This window comes from Anser brachyrhynchus (assembly GCF_964034855.1).
Source record: "Anser brachyrhynchus genome assembly, chromosome: 1".
Classification (NCBI taxonomy): Eukaryota; Metazoa; Chordata; class Aves; order Anseriformes; family Anatidae; genus Anser; species Anser brachyrhynchus.
In genome coordinates, this window is record NC_137694.1 from 172,794,633 (window position 1) to 172,811,436 (window position 16,804).

A 16,804-nucleotide genomic window follows, 5' to 3' on the forward strand; every position below is an offset into this window, starting at 1 on the left:
GGAAGTACTGAGCATAGGGATCCGGACCGGATGGTGCGCTGCATCACAACCACTGCCACAAAAAAAAGAACGGAGAGTCTTAGTGATACGAGACTCCTTGCTCAGGGACACTGAGGCTCCCATTTGTCGACCAGACAATCTATCCAGAGAGGTGTGCTGTCTTCCTGGGGCACGTGTCAGAGATGTTAGGAAGGCTCTGCCACAACTCATTAAACCGGAGGACTACTATCCTCTTGTTGTCATTCAGATTGGATCCAGGGAAGCTGCAACTAGAAAAATGAGGTATATTAAAAAGGACTTTGCATCCCTGGGAAGGATGTTGAAGGAATTGGGGGTGCAGGTAGTGTTCTCCTCTGCCCTCCCGCTGGGTGACTGGGACCCAGAAAGAAGGAGGAGAACGGGACAGGTGAACGACTGGTTGAGGGGGTGGTGTCCGGACCAGGGATTTGGGTATTTTGATCTTGGTCAGTCCTTTGAGAAGCCGGGTATGTGGGCTGATGACCGCCTCCAACTCAGCAAGTGGGGCACAAGTGTGTTGGGGAGCAAGCTCTCTGGACTGGTTACCAGGGCTTTAAACTAGGTTTGACGGGGGAAGGGAGGGGAGCTACAAGTGACAGAGAAGGGCTGGGGGAAGTTGTCACTGCTGTCACAGTTGAAGGCAGAAGGGAAGCACCTCTGAGTTGTCCCATAGGATTGTCTGAGGGCTCCTCAGAGATGGTAATGATCCCGATACCCCATCCGGAATCTTCTTCTTGCATCCCTCCAGAGGTAACTACGCCTGCTGCTTCCCTAAAGTGCCTGTACACCAATGTGCGGAGCATGGGAAATAAACAGGATGAGCTTGAGATCTGCATTAGGTCGCAGGGCCACGATCTCGTTGCGGTCACAGAGACGTGGTGGGACAGCTCACATGACTGGAACGCTGTCATGGAGGGCTATGTCCTTTTCAGGAAAGACAGGCTGGGGAAGCGAGGGGGTGGGGTTGCCCTTTATGTGAGGGAGCAATTAGAGTGTACCCAGCTCCACCTGGGGGAGGGTGAAGGACAAGTGGAGAGCTTGTGGGTGAGAATTAAGGGGTGGGCTGGTATGGGAGACACTGTTGTGGGGGTGTACTACAGGTCACCAGATAAGGAGGACGTGGTCGATGAGGCCTTCTGCAAACAGCTGATAGTAGCCTCACGATCACGGGTGCTGGTTCTCATGGGGGACTTCAATTATCCAGACATCTGCTGGGTAAGCAACTCGGCCAGGCACAAGCAGTCCAAACGGTTCCTACAATGCATTGAAGACAATTTTCTAACGCAGGTGGTAGAGGAGCCGACGAGGCGGGGGATGCTTCTGGACCTTGTCCTTACCAACAGGGATGGGCTTGTTAGGGATGTGAAGGTTGGGGGCAGCTTGGGATGCAGCGACCATGAGATGGTGGAGTTCAAGATGGAACTTGGTGGAAGAAGTAGGGCTAGTAGCAAGATTGCTACGCTGGACTTTCGGAGAGCCAACTTTGACCTCTTACGGGACCTGCTTGGGAGTATCTCATGGGCTAGGTTACTAGAAGGCAAGAGTGCTTGTGAGAGCTGGGCTACATTTAAACAGCACTTCTTCCAAGCTCAGGATCGGTGCATCCCTAAGAGTAGGAAATTGGGGAAGGGGGGCAGGAAACCTGCGTGGATGAGCAAGGAGCTCATTGACAAGATCAAAAGGAAGAGGAAGGTCTACGAAATGTGGAAAAAGGGCCTGTCCTCTTGGGTCTTCGGAGGACTATAGAAGTGTTGTCAGGGCCTGCAGGGACGCGACGAGGAAGGCTAAAGCCCACCTAGAGATGAGGCTTCCAAAAGAGATAAAAGATAATAAGAAGGGTTTTTTTTAAGTATGTAAACAGTAAAAGGAAGACTAGGGATAATTTGGGTCCCTTACTGAACGAGGGGGATGTCCTGGTAACGGGAGATGCCGAGAAGGCGGAGATACTGAATGCTTTCTTTGCTTCAGTCTTTGCTTCAAGGACTACCCCCTGGGACTCCTCGACCCTGGTGTGGGGAGAAAGAGGCTGGGAAATGGAGGGCTCCCCCGTGGTTGACCCAAGGGTAGTTGGGGAGCACCTGGGTGGGCTCAACACACACAAATCCATGGGCCCCGATGGGATGCATCCACGTGTGCTAAAGGAGTTGCAGAGGTGATCGCCAAACCACTCTCTATCATCTTTGAAAGGTCCTGGAGAACAGGAGAGGTGCCTGAAGACTGGAGGATAGCCAGTGTCACTCCAGCCTTCAAGAAGGGCAAGAAGGAGGATCCAGGAAACTCCAGGCCAGTCAGTCTCCCCTCTGTCCCTGGAAAGGTGTTGGAACAGCTTGTTCTGGATGCCATCTCCAAGCAACTGGAAGAGACGAATGTTATGAGTAGTAGTCAGCATGGATTTACCAAGGGGAAGTCGTGCTCGACCAACCTCGTTGCCTTCTATGATGACATCACCAGCTGGGTAGATGGGGGCAGATCAGTGGATGTCATCTACCTTGACTTTAGCAAGGCTTTTGATACTGTCTCCCATGACATCCTGATAGCAAAGCTGAGAAAGTGTGGGATAGAGGAGTGGACAGTAAGGTGGGTTGAGAACTGGCTGACTGGCCGATCTCAGAGGGTGGTGATCGGTGGTGCATAGTCTGGCTGGAGACCTGTGACTAGTGGCATTCCCCAGGGGTTGGTGCTGGCTCTGGTCCTGTTCAACATCTTCATCGACGACCTTGATGAGGGAATAGTGTCTGCCCTCAGTAAGTACACCAATGACATGAAGCTGGGAGGAGTGGCTGACATGCCAGAAGGTTGTGCCGCCACTCAGCGAGACCTGGACCGGCTGGAGAGATGGGCAGGAAGAAACCAAATGAGGTTTAATAAGAGCAAGTGTAGAGTCCTGCACCTGGGAAGGAACAACCGGATGTATCAGTACAGGCTGGGGGACCACCTGCTGGAGAGGAGCTCTGAGGAGAAGGACCTGGGGGTCCTGGTGGACAACAGGTTGACTATGTGCCCTGGTGGCCAAGAGGGCCAATGGGATCCTGGTGTGCATAAAAAGGAGCGTGGCCAGCAGGTCAAGGGAGGTGATCCTCCCCCTCTACTCTGCCCTGGTCAGGCCTCACCTGGAGTACTGTGTCCAGTTCTGGGCTCCCCAGTACAAAAAAGACAGGGATCTCCTGGAAAGAGTCCAGCAGAGAGCCACAAAGATGATACGGGGCCTGGAGCATCTTCCCTATGAGGAAAGGCTGCGAGACCTGGGTCTGTTCAGCCTGGAGAAGAGAAGACTGAGAGGGGATCTCATCAATGTGTATAAATACCTGAGGTTTGGGAGACAGAGGGATTTGGCCAACCTCTTCTTAGTGGTTTGCGGGGATAGGACAAGGGGCAATGGCCACAAGATAGAGCACAGGAAGTTCTGCACCAACATGCAAAAGAACTTCTTCACGGTGAGGATGACAGAGCACTGGAACAGGTTGCCCAGGGAGGTTGTGGAGTCTCCCTCTCTGGAGATATTCAATGCCCATCTGGATGCCTACCCGGACAGCCTGCTCTAAGGAGCCTGCTTTGGCAGGGGGGTTGGACCCAATGATCTTTCGAGGTCCCTTCCAACCCCTTCAATTCTGTGATTCTGTGAAATAAAGAAAAAAATATTTATTCTGTAAGGTAAATGAATTCTAAGTATATAATAAATGAGTAAGACCAATGATCTGTCTAGCCCAGTAATTTGTGTGAGCAGTAGAAGAAACTATGTATGGAAACCACTTTAGCTCCTAATGTAGATGTCTGAAATTGGTCAAGTAAATTTCATAGAGAAGTGCCCATATCATACCATTGATTATGAAAGATGACTATACTAACTAAAGAAGATGTGTGGTGTATTAGTTTGAAACATTAAAAATGGAACTCAGATCCATATTATAAGCTCCTAAATTTGGATGATTACATATGGAGATCTAAAACTTTATGCTAAATATATAAGCTCCCTTTTTAATTTGTTGAGTGCTACAGCTTTCATTTCATCCTAAAGTACAGGTTGGATAAATTTCTCTTTCGAGTCCATTTACCATATTTCTACTGAGTGTAATAGGAGCTCAAATGTCAAGATCACATGTAGACATTTGGGATGGAATTTAGCTCCAGAATGTAGATATATATGGCCCAAATCATTTGTTATACCAGGCATCCAGTGGTACTTGAAATACCCTGAGGTGCCCTACCTTTTTTTAGCTGCACTGCCTTCTTTCATGTTTGACATCCACATGCAAATATCTGAGGTACCCCGGGATATTTCTGGACCTGCATTGCATGTTAACGGTAAAGCAGGAGAAGTGAACTTTAGGCTAAGATTCATTCCAAAAGGAGTTAATACATTTAGGTTACTACTTATAGGAATATAGGTGTTATATATGTAACCTTTCTATATCTCTATAACACATCCAGATATGAGTTAGATAATGTGAGCTCCCATCAGAGACCTAGTCAGTATAGTAATTGAGTCTAGACACCAATTACCAAAAGTGTTTAATTTAATGTGAGGCACAGTTTTCAAGACTATCCTCACTAGATTGCTGTTGTGTATAGGAGAAGTTCAGATACTGAAATTTAGTTGATTCCAAACAACTCCAACCCTTCATGAGTTGAATCTGTCTGTTCTTGTTGCTAAGGGAATAATCTTATCTTTTGGGAGATTTAAGTCTTTCTTACCTGCACATTTTTCAAAGCAAAAGGGCAATTGCTGATTTCCTGCTTCATTTTTTACAATACTAATTGAATATATATATCATTTTTCATACCTTTCTTTTTTTTTTTTTTCTTTGGGTGGGGGGGTGGAGGGTGGGTATGATTAACATAAAATATCCTATATTTTGTAGCATTGTTCTAAAAAAAGATTTCTAAGAAAGTCTTTTTCTTTGACCAGTTCTGCTTCCTCCAATTCAAGGAATCCAGTCACAGGACATTGAATCCCTTCCTCAGGGAAATAGTTTGATAAGCTTTTGCTTTCCAAGAGGGAAATCTTTCATAGAAAAAGTGTCTCATCTTAAGAAATTCCCTCATATATCAGTGCGTAGAGATTTGACCTAGTCTGGTCCAGAGGCTGGGAGTTAATTTTGTTTACTGTGCTTATTTTATGTCTTTGTCTTTTGTCAGATTTTCTGTTTGCTTCTTTAACTCTAACGAGAAATCCATGCATATGAAGAGAGGCTCCTAGAATAAGATCTGAGTGTTATCTGTTATACAGACAACAAATATTTTCTTTTCTTTCAAGTATTTGATTTCTGAAAGAATGTTTTATGTTTCTGTGCATAAACTTGATCTGCTTGTCTTAAACAAAAGAAGGCGGAGGAGATATGTATGAAGTAGATTGAAAACAAATAAGGAACTATATTTGCAGTCCAAACCATAAATAAATAAACATCCTAGAAGTAGGAATCACAGTTGAATCTTTTACTAGTCTAAAGCTTTATAGCCTTTCATACTGATCCAGGTAAATACCTGTTAAAAGAAATAAGTAGGGAGAATGAAAATAATCATGGAATGTTTGCTGTGTTCAGCATGTACAGAATGCTATATTTGTTTGTTCTTTGGTGCCAAGCAGAAGGCATACCTTCCAGATAGAAGTCATCCAGATGTGACTATATCAAACTTCCAAACTTAGAGCATATTCACCTTTGGCAAGGAAAGAGAAATATGTACAAAATCTTCTTTACCAAAGCCTGACCTGAAATCTTTTCCTTCACATTTGCATCAATTAAACAGAAAGTGAAACAAACAAACAAACAAACAAAAACATTTTTCAAATATAAAAGCATGCAACATCACCACTAAAAAAAAACAAAAACAAAAACAAACAAAAAAAAACAAGAAAAAACAAGAAAAAGTTATTCATTCCTTGTTTAGCAACAACTGCTCATCTTTGGGAGAAAGTAGAAACATTATTTTCTTCTGTACTCCTATACGTTACTTTACTTTACCTAGATCAGTGTGAGTATGGCTACTTTAGCATTTAACATAATTTAGCACAAAGCACAGTAGGGACAGGTCTGAATGTGAAGCAGATGGTGCTAAAGACATGATGTGTAATGTGTATACATTTGAGGGGGTTACTTTCGTCTAAATGCCTGTTACTTTCTACAGTATAATTCTGGTTTCATTTCCTCCAAAAGCAATTCCATTTTTGTGCTCCAAAAGGATTCTTCAATACAAAATGAAGTGTGTCAAATGGAGATGACTAGGGGATTCATGTCAGAAATAGACTTCTGAAAGTCAATGGAAACATACTGTTTAAGAACAAATCTTTCTTTCTCTATGGGTCAACTCATTTTAAAGAAATTTCCATTACTGAACTATCATCAAGATATGCATAAATATTATGCTTAAATATTCCCATCATATATATAGCAGTTTTAAAATTGTTCACCCTGAAAAAAAAAATAATAATAATAAAAAAAGTATTTTTCAACTTAAAATGAATTCTATGTGCCTACCATTTTGGAAAAGGATCCTATCCTGCTTATATACCAAATTAATTTAGATTAGATCTGCATTGTCTTCAAAATCTAAAGATCTAAATAAAGTGTTTTGCATTGAGACAGGTAGAAGAACTTTTTTTTTTTTTTTTTCTTTTTCTTTATCCTTACTGAATAGTACTGACAAAATTCAGCACATAGCTACATTTATGGAAAAATGTCAGGGAGACAGTGTCACATTGAAGAGGACTTATCAGAGTGTGACATTTGCTTGTTTCAAAGCCCTGCCAAGGGCTTTCACAGGGACAGTTTCACAAAGCTGAATGTTTTTAATAATGCAACAGGTACAGCAGATTTGGAATTGCCACTGATAAATAAACTCACTGCAGTAGTGCTAATATATGATAATAGTGATAGCAAAATGCTATCCTGGGTATTCCTCACCAAAGTGTGAAGGCGTAGAGTTTCCAAGAAGGCATCCCTGTCTTGGTGGAGGAGAAAGGGCACAGACTGTCAACAGCCTCTACTAGGTTTCAAATTACTTCTTTCTTACCCCCCCCCCCCCCAACTCTTTTTACTTCACTCTAACTTTTGTTCCTAACACTAACTTCTTTCTTACTTTGTGTTTTTTGGTCCTTCCCCTTCCCCTTCCCCTTCCCTTCCCTTCCTCCTTTTTTCTCTTTTACTTTACTTTACTTTGCTTTGCTTTACTTTACTTTATTATTTTGTTTTTTTCCCCACTAACTCCTAACACACTTTTATATCTTAACCTTATCTGTTCCCTCCCTGGGGTGATGTTTAGCATGATTTGTGTGGAGAGTTGAGTATTACAATTATATATGTTTAGCTTGTACTTCATTAAGTTTATTACCATATTCAGGCATGTGAATCTTAATATTCATTTTAAACATAGTGAAGCAAAAAGTTTCACTTAGGCACCCTCGCCTTGAAGATTCTGTTCTGCCATCAAAACAGGGCCATTCTGCCAACACAACACTTCCTCCTTCAGCAACCTCTCATACCAAGCTTGTGGACCTCCATCCACAAAGTTTGTGTAAGAGAGAAACAAGAACAAGCTGCTTAACTTCCCTTTGCCGAAAGCCAGTGCTTATCAGTGATGCTAACAAGTCTGACTATTCTCCACAGACAGCTACTGAAATCATATATTTATATTAAGTAAAAACTATAGTTATAAATGATTCATTCATCTAAAATGACTGAAAAATATGAAGACTATATTAACTGTATAATCATTATGTATTTATTAAGTAAAAAAAATGAAAAAATCTCCTGATGTGCATGTTTGCCACATTAGATATCCTTCGTTTATGCTTATGTACAAATATATGACTGGCATTAGACTGTGATAGAATAATTGACCAGTTTTAATGCTTAGCTTTTACTAAATATCAATACATCTTTGTATTTTAAAGAGTTGTCAATTACTGAATTTAAAGCAACTTATTAGTCAAAACTTATAAGTTGTTGCAATTTAAAATGTACTTAAAATATGCAAGCACATTTCAATATTAAGAAAGACTGTTAATGTAACAGAGAGAATGCATACAGAATACATTTTATTTTCAGTAGAGAAGCCAATACAATTTGAGTGGTGTTTTTTTTGGTTGTTGTCTTGAAACTCAGACACTTATTAGTTGTTGTGAGTGTGAATGTGTTCTGGCAAGCACACCATAGTCATTAACTAAGGGATTGTACGTACAGTCTTTCAATAAAAATGTGTAGATGGTTAATAGTAGTATAGTGTTACCAGCAATTTTAAAGTGATTTGTAGGTTAGCTTGTGAAATTATAAGTGTAATCAAAAGTTTCCCTGCACTACTGATTTATTTTTTTTTCAGTTGATTTAACTGCAGATTCCTTGGATCATTCAGTGGAGGAACCAAATGACTCAAAAATAATCATCCACACCACAGTGGATTAGTTGTTTCACAGTTTATGTATTTCTCTTCCTGCAAAATGAGGGGATAGTATGAGGTAATTGCTTACTCCAGGTTGAATGTGTTTGAGTGATTTGTTTGTTTGTTTGTTTGTTTCTATTAGCATACATGCATGTCCTTCACTACTGCTTGATTTTGAATGCACGTCATGCATTTTCAGTTGTAAATAGACGGTTATATATATGTCTATTTTTATGAGTAACTACATTGTTTGGAGAAATATTCATGATACTTTTTTCAGAAGAGTGAAAATATCTAACATGTTATAGGTGAATATAGGTCACTGTGCCAGCTGTAAAAGACAAATGTATGCATATCTAAGCATACTGATGTTCATTGGTATAACCCATTCAGCTAGGGTACAGAGCTATTCAGATAATCTAGATTTTTACTAATGATACTGACCTTTGGCTATCTAACTTCCCTTTAGCATTTAAATAGATAACATGACTGATCTATAAGGTAGAGATAGCTAAAAATAACCTGATGCACCATTGGTTACAATCTGGTTGATTCTTTGTTCAGTCTAATCAGAATGGTAGGGTGACATTTTCAAGAGATTTGGGCTAGAAGCCTAGGCTCACAAACTCTGCTTCTGAATATACAGACTGCTGTGTTGGGCATAGAGTACCAGTTCAGATCGTCTTTGAGAAACCTAACACAAATAGTCTTTTCAATCCTTATTATGCATTACGCACAATTAAGCCTTCTAGTCTATATTAAAGCCTCCTCATATTAATGAGTCATTCTTCCCCCCAAATCAAAATACTTTAGTATTAAATATATATATATTGATATTCACTTTCTATCTTCAAAGTCAGCCAGCATTTTTGAGCTACTTTCTGCATAAATTAAGAAAATTCATGTCAAAACAAGACAAATGGGATGAAAATTGTGACTTTAGAGGCACTTGTGAGTTTATCCAAGTCATTTTGTAAACAAAGAAAACAATATTATGAAAGAGTTTCACTTTGAAATAAGTCTGATTAATCAATAATGAAGAATGCTAGAACAGCCAAATAATAAGTTGCTTTGCATGTTTATTCACTTTTGGGCTGAAGGGTAAGCAGATGGTTCCACAAGAACACACATGAATAAATAAAAAGAATCTTTATAAAAGAACAGTAAAAACATTTAAGAAATAACATTTTGGTCCCTTGGAAGATATTTTAGTACAAAAGAGACTCATGGCCTTTCAGTTTTAGAGGAACATTTTCTGAGACTTTTTATGTCTCTCTCTCTTGCTTGACTGCTTGACTAAAAGTATATTCTACTCTTCCCTCTAATTTAGAGAACTTTGAAGGAAAACTTTCATTGAAAGCTAAGGCATAAAAGTGAATTTAAGAAAATATTTTCAAAAATATTAATTTAGCATACAAACTGAAATTCATATGTTACATCACTTTAGATTCAGAACAGCTTTTCTATGCTGCCAAAAGCAGCATAGAAAATGGGACCAAGAAAACTGTGTCAAAATATCTGTAATCATTTACTTTGTCTTTTAATGATCATTAAAAGTAAATATATTTGGTCTTTTAACTGGCTGATATTAATGAATGTATTTTTTAAACTTTTCTTAAAGCAGAGTATAAACTTATCTTGAGAAGTACAAAAACCATGTGGTTGTCACTAACCTTCACATTTTTCAGCTACAGCTTAGCTAACAACAGAAACTCTAAAATTGTTACACCACTAGTATAAGCTGATGGAGCTTTTATTGGCACAGACAGAAAAAAAAATTAAAAAAAAGATTGGTTTGTTTTTAAAGAAAATATTCTCTGTTTTCAACATTTTAATTGTTTAACAAACTTTTAACAAAGTATCAGCCAAAATATATTTTGATGTACTACTTATTCCCTGTTTCTGTAGCCAGTAACAGCATCCAAATAGTTTCTTCTATGTTTTTTTTCAGGCCTATTGTTCTTCTGCAACTTAGTCCAAACTGATTTTGTATCCTGGCTTAAGGAAGGAGTCTGAATAGATGATATCTCAGGACTTCTTCCAACCTGATTTATTCTAAGATTATATTTTTTCTAATATTTTCTCTCCAGAAAAAATAAAAAAAAAAATCCATGTAAAATAGGAAAAATAGAAAGAAGTATCCCCTGCTGATACTCATATTCAACCACTGTAGGTCTGTGTCTTCACACAGTAACACAATAAATCCTGGTAGCAGTGTATGTTAATATCTGTCTATATTTCATGTCTTTAATTCAGAAATCAATATGTTTGGGTTGGTGATAAGATGGAGTGTATTTTTCAGTGAGGTACATCTAGGAGTGACTGTTGATATTGCTTAATCTGTTGCACAAGTGCAGGAAACGAAAAGAAGATTAGACTGGAGAGGCAGAAAAAAGAATGTTTTGGGGCTTGGAAGGTGTCAGTTAAATTGCCAGGTGGATTGATTATACACAACAGTGTAGGCATGGTACATGAAAAATAGAGTGCTGAGGAACTGACATGGGTATAGGTAAATCTTCCATGTACATTGAAACATTTTAGAACTGTTCTGTGCTGCTCAGAAGTCAGAAAAGTGTTTTATTTATGTCTCAAAAATGTCCACAAATCATTCTGCCAACTGAACAAACATGAAGGGAAGAACGCTTGTTCTTAGAAGCCTGCAAAATTGCCGAGAAAACTGGAAAACAACCCAAATCAAGAAAGAGGGTGCTTCGTTGGGTGAAAAAAATGAATATCATGTTGTTTAATTCAGCCTCTTTCTTTTATGGTCTTGTCAAATGCCTGCCCATCACAAGATGCCAGCCTACTCCATGTTGTATTCTGCTTTGTCTAAGGTATACAGTAACTCATAAATCTGGCAGTTCATTGACAGCAGTACTCTAATTTTCTGCTCAGGTTGTCCATTAAAATCTGTATAATGGTGTTACATTGTCTTGGTGCCAGATGTAATATCTAAGAACAGATAGCACTGACCTCTGAAATGTATAGAGGAAGTATTTGCATATGGCACGTCTCCACTAACACTAACAGTATATGAACAGGATTGGCTTCATTTGTCTTTTTGTATCATATGTAGTATAACTTCCAAAATAAGTTATATACCTTCTGTTCAGTGCATCTGAAGTGAAAGTGTAAGTCATATGTAAATGAATCTGCTTAATGTGGGAGGCACACAGAGTGGTATCTTCATTCTTAGGAAAATATGGCAAAGATATTATGGACAGAATACTGTTTATTCAAATAAATTTGGCATGTATTACTTCTTAACCCAGATCAAATACTTTGAACTTTAAATACTTTAATGCTACCACCATAAAAAAAATAAACACACACACACACACAAAAATCTCTTTTTCCAGTGGAAGAGATAATTAATAACTATAAACTTGTGTTTAGTATCTACCTAAGTAATCAACAGTGTTTTTAGTTTTGATGGAATTTATTCCACAGCTATGATCATTTGAATCAGCCACTCAGAATCAAAAAAGGTCGAATTGTGTAGCTAGTTGTATATCTCTGGATGATAGTTCAGCAAAGTTCCAGTTTAAAACCCTTGGGAAATGACTAGTTAAAAAATGGAAAAATAAAAATAAATAATTGGAAATAATCTTGAACTTCTTTCTGTAGTTAAGGATCAATTTTGCAGATAATCTGCCTTCTGAGAGGTTTGTCAGACTAGGCCATTGATCTGTGTATTAAAGGGCAAAACTGAAAGCAACTTGAAAATAATTCTTTCTACCATTACAGTTAGTTGTGCCCCATAATAGAAACTGGGCATTTTTAAAGGGAAGAAAAGCAATGGTTTTCATTGTTTTTGTTGCTGCTGTTGTGTTTTTGTTGTTCTTCTTTTGTTTTGCTTTATTTTTCAAGGTTGCTGCCTTTTCAGTCAAGATATTTGAGGAAAGAAATCCTTAGTTATCATTGTAAACACATTTGTTTGATGATCAGGAATAAAAAGTTAATTAGCACGGAGATCTAAACTTCCAGCCATGTGGGCACAGGCATACGTGGCTTTTCCTCCTTATCCAGCAAATGTGCCAGCAAGATCTGCAAATTATAAAACATTTTGATTATTTCTAGGTCTGTCTTGCATAGTAAGTAAGTTCTCTGATACACTGTACTAATCAAACCATTTCTATTCAGCCATATGAAGTGTAATAAAGAATGAGTCTCTTACCTATTACTTTTTCCTGTTTGCTCAAATGTTTTCATGAGTTTCTTTGCAAAACTTTGCCACTTAATTCCCTTTCAGCTTCCCAAAGAACACTTCTAATTCATGAGGGTAAAGAAGTGCTACCAGCTTTATCTTCATTAGCATGTCATGTCCTAAAAAAATTTGGCATGCAAGAATTTCTCTGTGTGAAGATTAATTCAATCATTAGACTAATGTTTGCTGTACTACAAATATCCATTTCAACCTATTGAATTTATTATCTAATATCTGTGGGCACTGATTAGCAGTTTTCCTCATTATCACACTGAACCTGCTACATAAATCATGGCCTTAAATTGTTTATAGGATTGTTCCTTGAACTTTTTTTAACCTTTTTGGCTCAAGTGCTTCAACTAGATTTTAAAAAGATAAATATTTCATTTTTCATGTTTAATCTTGACTGTAAATCAGAACAATATATGAAAACTTCTCTACAACTACATAGAAAGAGTCTCTATCTCTTCACTCAGCCTGCCTCTATACTATCAAACATGTGCGTATATTTTCAGTTTGCTAAATATTATTTTCCAGCCTCTTTCACTTAATATTTTCTCTCCTTTAAATAATAACAATTATTATTATTATTATTAATAATAATAATAATAATAATAATAAAAACAGTTGGATATGTTTTCCAGAATTATACACTGCTGTATTGGGTACAGGTGTCCAGGTGCTGGCAGTGGGGTTCTGCAGGGCTCCTCTGTGAGGAGAGTCCAGGGCTGCCCCATGCTGGACATGGCTGGTTCCAGCCAGCACCAACGGCCCCACTGCATGGCAGGATTAGGCCTCTGGCCCAGGCCCAGCAGCCAAGATGTATTTACGAAAGGGCAAAATGCTTCACAGCAGTGTAAGTAGTAAAGAAATAAGTGTGAGAAACAAGGGTGTGAACACCATGGTCAGTGAAGGGCAGGAGGTGCTCCGGGCATGTCAAGGTAGAGATTCCCCTGCAGCCTGTGGACGATACCACAGTGGAGTAGGTAATTTCCCTGTAGCCTGTGGAGATGATCACGCTGGAGCAGATATTCTCCATCCACACTGCAGCGCACAGAGGACCCCATGCTAGAACAGGTGAATGTACCCTGAAGGAACATGCAGAGCTCTAGCTGACATCATGGGTCCTCTTCATGGGACCCATGCTAGAACTGGGAAAAAGTGTGAGGAGGAAGGAGAAGCAGAATGAAGCTGTTATGGATCAGCTGTGGCACTCATTCCCCATTGTGCTGCGCCACAGGGCTGAGGTGGGAGGAGACAGAGTCAGGAATGAAGGACAAGTTGAGTTTGGGAAGAAAGGGACATGGGAGGAAAGGTTTTTAGAATTATTTTTTTCTTTCTCACCATCCTACTGTGTTTTTTTAACTGGCAATAAATTAAATTAATTTACTCAAAGTTTAGTCTATTTAGTGTGTGACGGTAAATGGTAAGTGATCTCATTGGCCAATGAGCTTTTCCATCTTACTGCCTCCCCTGTCCTATTGAGGAGTGGGAGGGAGAGAGAAACATGGTGGGGGCTGGCAGCCTGCCAAGGTCAACCTACCACAAGTGGTATATGTTGTTTAAAAACTGTTGCCTAAGAAAATAGCCTCAGAGTTTTGAGAAAAATATTATTCAGTAAATACTAGTCCTTACCAGTGAAGTTACCAGTGAGGATAAAACATAATGTCCAGTTTTCAAACTATCCTATATTCTTTTAATTTCTAGCTTTCTGCTGTCTCGGTTTCCATTATAACTGCCTGAGGATGCTTTATCTATCTAGTCCCTACTGATGCATGTAAGAGAAATTTGTCAGGTACTAACTCTGTGGCATTGTCATACAGATATATGTGAGGAGTTTTGGCAAAGGATGTCAAAACTCTTCTTAATTTTACATAATGAACTTCTGAGAAAATAATGTTTGGAATGTATATATATTTGTGTTTCAGACAAGGATCCAACCATGTCACTAAGGTTATTCCCATGAGTATAAATTTTCAGAAAAGGAACTATGCTGAAAGATCTACTTTTCTCCCCCTGCTGCCACCCAAATTTTGTTCAAGCTATTGTTGCTTCCTCAGCAAAATCTTTCTGTGCAGAACAGCAAGCTTTCTCTTAAAAGAGCTGTATTATTCTATAAGTGTTTCCTATCTAGGAAGGTAAGCTTCCTTAGTGACATATGAGAACATTGCTGGAGGCGTAAAGCCAGAGATAATTTATGTCTCACCTGTATTGGGGTCAGTGAGAAGAGGTAGCTGCAAGAAACTAGAATATATTAAACACAGGTCGTTTTCCTGTTTTCTTATGTGAAGAAGCTATAGAGAGGCTATGTCAGTCTGCCATTTCAGCATGTCTTCTTACAAAGGATGTAACCATACCATTCAAATAAACCACTTCAACAGTACAGGGCTTTGCTTTCCATATGAGTAAAAGGGAGACTGGGAAGAAAAATTGTCACATTTGCCAATCTGGGTTGCTCAATAAAAACTCTTACAGCTTCCAAGTGACCTATGCTGTGCTATCTACCATTCACCTCATTTATACTGCCTCTCAGAGATTGTTTGGAGGCTAGTTTACACAGTCAGAGTATAACAACAGCGTTTAGCAATATGTGTGTTAATTTTTTAAAGGAAAATTTTTCCTTTTAGTTGTTACAAAAAAACCACCAACTTCAAATAAAAATAGAAGTCCCTCATTACCATCATAAACCAAAATTAAGATGAGGGCACCTAAAGATATTGAAAATACATAATAATGTAACTTTTTAGATGGGTGTCTGCATTATCTGAAAACATTTTTGTAAAAATCTCACTTTCTTGCTTCAGCAAAACAAGAAACATTTATTTATTATTATTATTATTATTATTTTTATTTTTTATTTTGTAAAGCAGTGCAGGAAACGCTTCAGATGCTTTGTACCCTGTTCTCCACTCTTCCTTCCCCTCTCAACTGTAATACACTGCCATTCTTAATGGCTTATCCAGTAACTATGGAAATTAATTCTGAATGTTAAATAATGCATATCTAAACCTGAAAAATGCATTTTAGAAAATTCAAGGGCTAGAATCATTCACACTACACAAAACTATTTTTTTTTTTTTAACCCAGCAATACCACCAATACCACTATAATTTATTTCCAGGTGCGTATATGTTTATTGTATGCCTGAATCTGGAAAAGTCTTCAGATCTTTATTTTTTCTTAAAATTACTGCCCTGACATACAACTGTGAACATCTTAAAAGGAAAAACTGTAAACAGCTGTCACAGAATATGTTAATGTTTCACAAGACTTTGCTTGCAATCCTTTTTTTGAAAGTACTGTAAGAGATTCTGCTTATGTTTCCATTATGGAGAGCTTCATTCTCTGCTAAATAGCGTGTGGATCTTTTGTCCCTGGTGTTTTATTATTTCATCCTTTGGATCTATTTTTCGCTTGGTTGAATAGGCAACTATTTAACATGAGTTCAGATAACCTTTGAAAATGGCTTTTCCTGATGTTTGCTATGCAAGACCTACTCTCCAGGAAATGCAAGCAACAGCAGTCTTGAGAGGGTTTTTTGTTTGTTTTATTTTGGTTTTGTTTGGTATTTACTTTTTTTTTTTTTTTCTCCTCATCTGTGTACAAGGCATATTTAGGAGAGTAAAACTACAATTGCTTACATCACTTCCACCTTCTGTCTGTACAACTGGAAATCCAGATGTAAAATACATTAGCAGAATAAGGACATGGGAAAAAAAAAAAAAAAAAAGAAAAAAAGAAAGGAGTGAAATAAATGGAGCAGTCTGATTTGTGGAGTTAAACAATCTTGACTCATTATGTTATAGTACACCCTATGGGTCAGTGTCTCTGTTTTTGCATAGTCTCTTGGGACCTAGTCACCCACTGATCAGGAGTACCCTTTAGGCATGTATGTAGACAATATTGAACTCAGTGTCAATATTTTTATTATTATTATTATGGTTGAGCTAACCTGAAAGTTTTCTGTCTGTCTAGAAAAATCTTTACAGGTAAATTCCCAAATGCTACACTTCAGAAAGATTCAGCTCAGTTGTTTGAGCTTTCTAGGTAGATTATGAACTCTTGAGATAATTTGCTGAACCTATTCCTTTAAAAAAAAAAAGTAACAAATTCTTATGATCTAATTATATAACTAAAAGTATGATTACAACTGTTGTAGTTAAAATTCTAATCTTCTAATGTCATCAGGATTTTGCAAACGTTACC

At 38.4% G+C, this 16,804-nt stretch overlaps 2 protein-coding genes across 11 annotated transcripts in view; one reads left to right on the plus strand and one right to left on the minus strand.

Annotated features, from left to right (window-relative positions):
- Positions 1–16,804, plus strand: part of PCDH9 (protocadherin 9) — an 800,116-nt gene that overhangs the window by 453,846 nt on the left and 329,466 nt on the right. Inside the window, exon 4 of one of the 10 annotated variants that reach the window (XR_013945259.1) lies at positions 8,332–8,467. The exons of 8 other annotated variants lie outside the window; for them this stretch is intronic. Coding sequence is in view for 1 of the 2 variants with exons in the window: in XM_080577034.1 (XP_080433160.1) it covers positions 8,332–8,414 (83 nt within the window). In the remaining variant the exon portion in view is untranslated. Of the gene's footprint in view, positions 1–8,331; positions 13,152–16,804 lie in introns of those variants that run through there. One more of the 10 variants, XM_080577034.1, reaches the window with a different exon arrangement.
- Positions 1–16,804, minus strand: part of LOC308187742 (uncharacterized protein) — a gene marked incomplete at its 5' end in the record, with an annotated part of 533,458 nt that overhangs the window by 351,896 nt on the left and 164,758 nt on the right. The gene's annotated exons all lie outside the window — the stretch shown is intronic.